The sequence below is a fragment of the Lissotriton helveticus genome, chromosome 8 (genome assembly GCF_964261635.1).
Source record: "Lissotriton helveticus chromosome 8, aLisHel1.1, whole genome shotgun sequence".
Taxonomy (NCBI): Eukaryota; Metazoa; Chordata; class Amphibia; order Caudata; family Salamandridae; genus Lissotriton; species Lissotriton helveticus.
In genome coordinates, this window is record NC_136069.1 from 1,660,229,250 (window position 1) to 1,660,237,376 (window position 8,127).

Sequence of the window (8,127 nt, forward strand, 5' to 3'; positions counted from 1 at the left end):
TGCTCTCAGCCATACTTCTATTAAGATAATATTATTTTAAACAAATTAGTCAATTTTCCAGTATGGTATTTATATTTTTGTATAATGCTTGTTCAAATTATTTAACCTGCTCGCTTCTTATTGTGTAATATATGCACATAGTAAACAATACATCGCTTATCCGTTTTTGAAATATCCTTTCTTTTCCATGTAAAAGGATTAACTTTTAACACAGCACAGTGCTCGCCGTGAATTCCAAAAAACTGTGTTTACATATGCAATATTTTTTTTTTTCTTCAAAATGGCCGCACGCTTCCACGTACAGTGACGTTGTTCATATGCGGTCCAATCAGCACTAGGAACAAACTCCCAGAATGCTTCACGCGTCACAGCTGAGGAGAATACTGCCTTCAGCGGACGCTCGAACCTGACAGGATAGCGCGCCAAAAAGTAAGTCCTCACAGATGCCGCTTCAAGATTACGAACATACGCTTAGCGCTTGTCCTTCACTTCAGTTCACCACAAGGGTCGATATCAAGCGCACATAACGATTTTGAACTGGTTAGTCTTTAGTCGCGCTCACATCCGCTTGCAGCTTATGCTAATCCTTAGACGCGCTCATTTTCAATTCATAAGCTTCCACGCCGTCCATCCATTAGCTTATTCTATTAACGCTGCACTTCTCATTCCGGCACCGCTCACATGTGACAATGTACTCACGTAGAGAAGTTCTCCACCTTTCCGCTTTAAAACATTTCCCAATTTACAGGTTTCTTCAATCAAACCCGCAACGATGGAAACTTCACTTAATAAGCCCGCAGGTCCTTTTTTTGATCCCACGTCCTCGTCGCCAATTGTAGTGTGACAGAGAAATCAATAACGAGTTGATGTCACAATATTATTTATTTAAGATAAAATGTAAAGGACCCGCAAGGAGCGGATATAATTACAACAGGTGGTAACGGGCGCCAGCTGTCATCTGCACTGACAGTTGAGCTGACGTCATATAAATAGCATCTGAACATTCCATGATCTGACATCGTGATGTCAGATCATGGAGAAGGAAAACATACTGCTCATAAACTCCCCTTCATAGAACATACAGAAGTACAACACGAACAGTCACACTTTTAAACGTAATTACTATTCCTGGCTGGCAATTAAATAAATGCACGACTCAAAATGCATCACTTTGACAACGTCAGTTGCGTCTTAATACAAACGCTTAACCTTTCAAAGAGGGAGATTTCGAGACCTGTTAGGCGATCTCTACTAGCCCCCATTTCAGAAACGAAAAGACGAGTGCCCTAGTGGTCAGAGGAGCGCTTTAAAATGGCTACATAACTGGGCAACCATGTTAAGGTCAGGCGGATAGGAAGCCGTTTTAAAATACGCCCACGCGAGAGGACACGGTGTCTGGTCCTGCGTGACCATTACGTCGCCTAGCGTACGTGCATTGACTTTGCCACAGCTATTCAAAGTGACTGAAGACAGACCAGCTTCTTTGAAGAGGGCTGACACGGGACTGAGTAGCCATCTATGAATAGGTACGCGTTCCTTCGTGTCAAGGGATAAAACGTCATACAGGCAGAATATGAAGATATAAGTAGCAATACTTGAAATATAGCGCTGAAAAGTATAAAAGCATGGTAGTTTTGTTTAGAAATGACACCTAAACGCATCAAACCATATCATATTTTAAAACGTAATATATTCTTTTTACGCTATATGTAACACATTTCTCCTTATTAGCATGGTTATTTCTGAGTCTGTTCTTCCAGCGGACTCCGAGCTCCGCCGATACACCGTTAAAACAAGTTTTGATTAAAGGACTCGGCAGCCGACCCTCCTGCGCCACCGCTGATAGGTCACTGGCCGGTCACGTGACCCGCCGTCGGTTTGGCGCGAAATAGGAGCGGCGCGTCGGAGGCGGAAGTGCACTCTGTCCTCGGGCGTGCCTGTGTCTCGCAGCTCGTGGCGGCCATGGACGCACGCTTGGTGACCGTGAAGCCTCTGTGGCGGCGGCCTGACGATGGCGCGGCCTGGGAGGTGCCGCGGGAGGTCTGCGAGGGCCGCCTGCTCTCCGTGGCCGAGGTGCGCACCGCGCTCAAGGCCCACAAGGCCCAGGGCGGCAAGCCGGCCATGCTGCCGCGGATGCGGAGCCCGCCCGAGGCCCTGCGGCCTCCGCCGCCCCTGCTGCCCGTCTCCCGCCTGCGGCACTGCACCGAGAACCGCGGCCTCTGGGGCATCCTGGAGGACGGCGGCCTGCGCGGCGGGCAGCGGCGGGTGCTGCTGCGGGGGGAGCCGCGGACCCTGCCCCTGTCCTGCTGGAGCCCGCACCCGGAGGAGGTGCGCGGGGCCTCGGCGGCGCCGCTGCTGCTGGGCCTGCGCCAGGGCCTGGCCGAGGCCGGCCTCAGCCCCGAGGCCCTGGCCGAGCTCCCCGAGGCCGAGCTGGGGGCCATGCTGACCAGCGCGCCCAGCTGCAGCCGGGGCTCCCGGGACGGCACCTTCGAGCTGAGCCTGGGCCTGCGGGAGCTGCTGGAGGCCTACGGGGCGCAGTACTGCGAGGGCGGCCAGCCCGAGCTGCGCCTGCTGGGCACCGACCTCTACAAGCTGGAGATCGCCCACTGCCTGCTGGTGCACGGCCCCAAGCACGAGGGCGACTTCGGGCACCTGCCCCAGGTGCCTCGGGAGGGAGACGGGGCGGCAGCGGAGAGCCAGGCCCCGGAGAGCCAGGCGGAGGAGCCCGCCGGGGCCGAGGGGGACCGGGCCCCCGTGCCGCTGGAGAACGGGGAGACTCCGGCGTCCCCGCAGCCGGAGGTGACAGAGGAGGAGGAGGGCAGCGGGGAGGCCGGGGACACCTCGCCGCAGGCCGAGAGCCCGCCCGCCCCCAAGCCGGACGGGGCCGGGGAGGGCGCTGCCCCGGAGCCGCCGCCGCCGGCAGACCCCCTCGGGCCCGTGTACTGGTCCAGCGGCGGCGAGCTCTGCTGGCGGCCCGAGTCCCTGTGCGACGAGCTGGGCTGGCGGCTGAGCGAGGACAAGCAGCTGGAGCGGGACCCGCGGCTGCCCCGATGCGTCTGGAACAGCCTGGTGATCGCCTTCCACATGCCGGGCAAGAGCGAGGTGCTGAGGGTGGAGCGGGACCGGCTGCGGCAGGGGCTGGAGGCCTGCCCGCCGCTGCACCCCTACCGCCAGCGGGTCTGCAGCGCCCGGGAGCCGGCCAGGGACAAGGCGCCCCCCAAGGCGGCCAAGGCGGGTGAGTAGAAGCGCTGGACGATGCTTGGTTTTGTATTCTGTGGTGACGGCTACCACAGGGATTAGCAAGTATATTGTGGAGGGATGGTGTGCAAAGGAGTGAAAGATCAATTGCTGGTTAGAGGGATATTGGATGGTGAGGGGGTAGTTGCTACAGTTCTTGTTGGAAGGGGCACGATGAGTGGACCAGACAGAAAGGACAATGTATGTTCGATGAATACACACACTACGATCCGTACCCGTGGGACAGGCCGGGTAGAAGATAACGCACATCAGTACAGTCAGACTATGTGGCATCTACTTTCCGGAGGCTTTGAACTGTCCTTGCCCTGGCAGAGAGTGCCACAGAAAGCAGCTCCTTAAGCAATATAGGCAATTCTGTTCACACCCAGTGTGCATTATCTCCAATTTGGCTTGAGGTTGCTGCAAACGTTCCGTGTGTGTTCGTGCCCGTTCCAAGGGGCCAGCCCAGAGTGTAGGAAGCTGTACACTGGGTAGGATTTATTATTTCCAACCCACAGGCTGGTGACTCGGCAGTATGGCATCAGTGTACACTCGGGGGCAGTGTTGCGTGAATCCATGGCTTTGTGGAGTAACTGCTAAAATTGCGTGTAGTTCTAGGCTGCAGCATCCGGTGATAAGCTCCTTCTGTGGATTGCATTGTTGCCCCATCATATCGCAGGCTGAATTCCTGCTGTAGTCTGTTCTGCTTAATTCTGAATCGGTCTCATTATTCCAATTTATGTAGGGGTTGTGAACATTAGTCGAACACTTCCTAGGAGTGCGGGGTATAGTAAAGTTTGGGAACCCCTTTTATAAGTACATATTCATTAATCTCATCTGCAATCTTAAGACCAGTAAACAACGTATGTGTCTCCATTTCCCCTCCTGTCAACCAGTGACATTGCTCCTTACTACCTGAGTCACCACCATAAGAAGCCCCCAGAGCACATTTCTCACTGTCCCACCATCCCGTGTTAGAAGTATTCCACCTCTGTCGTCCCCGTTGTTCTTTCCATGTCCCTCCAGTTCTTCACTGAGATGGGACACCCAGTGCTGATCCTCCACCCCTGCAAAGTATTGACCTGATCCCAGTTGCCCTTGTTTGCAAGATATGGGAGAATGTTTGGTCTTGATTTTCCTCACGCTTTCTTCTAATGGTTTTAAACCACGTACAGCGGTGATCTTCAATCTTTGCAATGCCTCCATTTACAGAAAAATTGATTGGACCGTAGTGACTCGCACCTTTTGCACACTTCTATTAAAATTGGCAGCTCCAAACAGTTAACAATCAAATTGTGTATACACGTGCTGATCAGTTTAAATAATGCAATTAAATCCCCGATTTCCAACCTTCCCCCTACACTCCCAGTCAAGACTACAAAAGTCATTAATCTTCCATTAGAGAAGCTCCCTGACATTTGGTTTCTTCCGCCTAGTTTGTAGCCCTCTTCTGTACACTCAGTTGTACATATTCCACGTTCGCAGGCCTTTATCTCCTCATTGGTCACCCAGTCTCCTCTCGGCGCCCTGGCACACACACCTCTCTAATTGGGCAGTGACAGGAAGAACTAGCAATTGAGCCCCATGGCTCGGTTTCTGCCCCCCCCCCATCCCATACACATAAGTATATTTCTTAGTGATCTTAATTTATTTCTCCTAATTTTATGTCTACGATACCCAAGCCTATTTTTAGGTCTTGCCTAGCAGACAGCGGAGTGTCTGGTTGTAAAAGAACGATCGTGTACTTGCAGTCGTCCACATCCCGCCTATTGCTTTCCATTGGTTGGTGCTTTCGCCTTGTTTGTCTCTCATTTGGAGCACAGCACCTTTACGATTATTGTATTGGCCGACTTGTATCTTTCCACTGCTCACAGAAAGGGAGCTGCTTTTTTTCTTTGATTAAATACATTGGCCTTGGGTAGCGTTTTCCTTTATGTTGCTGGCTTGCCTCTGCTCAGAATTTCCCGAGTGAGAAGTATCTAAAATAATTCGTGCCATTTAGTGAAAACATTGAAGCCAATATACGTTTTGCACGAAATAGTTTTTTTAATAAACTTTTTATTGATGACATAGCATATTACTCCCGTGATTGTTAGATCATTTTTTCCTTGTTTAAACTACTCATGTATGTTGGGTTCTTGGCAACGGGGTCGTACAGATCTATAGAGATGTTTTTTTTGTTGCTAAATGCATAAGTCATTTGGTTAGTCGCCTGCTGCCTTGCTTGCATGAACACACAATCTTGCTTTTGAGATTAACTGATATTCTTGCCTTGCAGAAGATGCGAATAAGCCTGCTGCTCCTGCTGATGCCACCGCCACTAATGCGAAGGGGAACGAGGTGATTGAGAAGGGGGTCACTGGCACGGTCAAGTGGTTCAACGTACAAGATGGCTACGGCTTCATCAAGCGGAGTGACACTGGGAAGGATGTGTTTGTGCACCACACTGCCGTGGAGAAGAATAACCCCAGAAAGGCCTTCCGCAGTTTAGGTGCCGGCGAGACTGTAGTGTTTGACTTGGTGCAAGGGAAGAAAGGCCCGCAAGCGTCCCGAGTCACGGGCCCTGGTGGGGTTGCAGTGCAAGGCAGCAAATATGCACCTGACCGCAAACGGTACCGGTACCCCGCCAACAGAGCTGCAAACTTCCGCAACACCTACCAGAACAGTGCACACGTGGCCTTCGTGGAGTATTCTGGAAATCGAGGAGGAGCGAGGAGAGGCCGGCCCTATGGACAAAACCGCTATCGCCGGGGTTATTGGAATTAGTTCCAGTTCACCCCGGGATGTCCACTCTGGGAGGAGGAATGGACACAGCATGTGGGGATGGAAAGCATTGTGGACCACAGGACCAATCTGACAGCTGCAGGACCCATCACAGATGATGCTCATAGAGTGCGTTTGCCAAAGGCTGAGGAGCTGCTTCAGCCATAGTTTCATTTTACATTTCAATTTGTGGATCAAAGGGAAACAGAACCACACTAAAAGTTAAGATCTGCTGTTCTGTAATATTGGCACACAAACTGGATGACTGTTCTGGCTTTTTTTCTTTCTTTTTTGTACGTATTTTCTATGTTAACCTCAAGCCTGCTCTCCCCACAATTTTTGTACACGCTGGGCAGCATGAGATCTTGACCCAAGAAAAACCGAAACAGTGCCTTGTGTATGTGTGACGTGCAGAGATGTAACATCTGATATGACATGTAGAGGGATTCTAAAAGCCACTCTGGAGATGTGTATCCAATTCAGGGAACCATTTGTGTCAACATTTGCTCTTGAGATTAGGCCCGACGTTATATTGCTTTTGGGTATCCGTGAAAAGTAACCGTTATAAGACTTAAAGCCCACAGTCTGTCAGTTCTTCATGCCCATTTTGTGACATGCTGTCTATTCACAACTCAGTACTGTTGGCAAAATTATAGTAATGCTTGTGCAACAATTTTTGAATTTCTTGCTCGTACTGCAGCAAATGTGGGTTTACTGATGAGCAGAGGCGACCAATATCTGAACAGCTGGAGTTGCACATTTAAGCCTGCTGCAGTGCAGCTCTCTGTTTGGAAGTGACATGTCACATAGTGAGAGAAAACTATCAATATATTGATCTGAAACTAAACCTTTGAGAAGCTCCTCTGGTTCTTGGTAGACTCATCCTACTTTACTTATTTTTGATTGGAGCTTTTTTTAAATTCACTTGAATACAAGTAACACAAGCCTCCAGATACCAGAGTTGTGATTAGAAGTCAACCCACGTAATATATACAATTCTAACTTGGAAGTTATTCTTTTGGTTGCTCTGCATATTACATACCAATCAATATAAATCGTAACATTATCACTCTTGTAATGACTTGTTATATTTTTGATTGTGCCATTTTTTTTTAAAATTCATCCTGTTCTGAATTTCAGGATCGCAATAAAATTTGTAATGCTGCCTTTTTAAAACCACTCCTCGTTTTACAGGAGAAAAAATAACTTTACTTGGTGTGGAAGAACGTAGGAAGCTGTAGAGATGGTGATCGAACTCCTGGCCAGAAAGGAGGATTTAAGTCCTCGGTATGCAGAGTGGATCCTCTTTAGTTTGCCATTTCATATGTCATTAGTATGAGGCGACTCTGAGAATAATTCGTATGGTTATTGGTTCTTGAATACCTGAAGGCGAATGCGCATCATATGTTCTTTGTTGTTCATTGCCCCTTGTTGTTGGGCTTGGTATCGCGTAATGCACATCCCGTGCTTTTGGTTTTGACATTCTTTTTGGTGGCTGTTTAAAACTTGCACGGTGTGTACAAGGCAAATGTGCGCTCTACTAGTCTGTTAAACCCCCACACAGCAGAGGCAACTGTTTGCCTTAAATAGTACTGTGGGTGGCCGTCTACAGCTAGTTTGTATGTGCCCACATATAACATTAGATCAAGGAAAAATGATCACAGCTTTTTTTTAAAGTGGCAAGTTTGATCAGATTTCTGACCAAGTAATCTGAAGGCCAACAGAGCGAGGGGTGTTAAGCAGGTCTCGTGTCCAGCTGCAGGCCATGCCAAGTAATCATTTTCCTGCCAGTCTGTTACACAGCTTGCTGAAAAATCCCATGGTTTAACTAAACCCAGCAGTCACGTGGGTTGTGGATTTTGACCGAAGTATTCTTCTTGCTCGCCTAACGCACATTTGGTTAGTCTGAAGCAGAGGCTTGGTTGGCTGTTTAGTGGACAGTCTGTTTTGTAGGCCATTTGATCATAACCAATATGTTGTGTAGTGATACAGGATTCATGCGTCTCTTCAGCTGCAACTCCCTTTCTGCATCCACCTTTCTGTTGTCCCTCTATCCTAAGTTCCTGCCAAGGTCCCATTCACCTTAGTACCAGTTTCAACCAAGCCTTGATTGTCGTCTGCAACTTG

At 49.5% G+C, this 8,127-nt stretch overlaps 1 protein-coding gene across 1 annotated transcript; it reads left to right on the forward strand.

Annotated features, from left to right (window-relative positions):
- The first annotated feature begins 1,901 nt into the window (after positions 1-1,901).
- LOC144773606 (uncharacterized) lies at positions 1,902-7,179 on the forward strand. Its single transcript, XM_078658748.1, has 2 exons — positions 1,902-3,235; positions 5,516-7,179. The coding sequence occupies exons 1-2, from the start codon at positions 1,963-1,965 to the stop codon at positions 6,001-6,003; spliced, it is 1,761 nt and encodes a 586-aa protein (XP_078514874.1). The 5' UTR covers positions 1,902-1,962; the 3' UTR covers positions 6,004-7,179.
- The last annotated feature ends 948 nt before the right edge of the window (positions 7,180-8,127 follow it).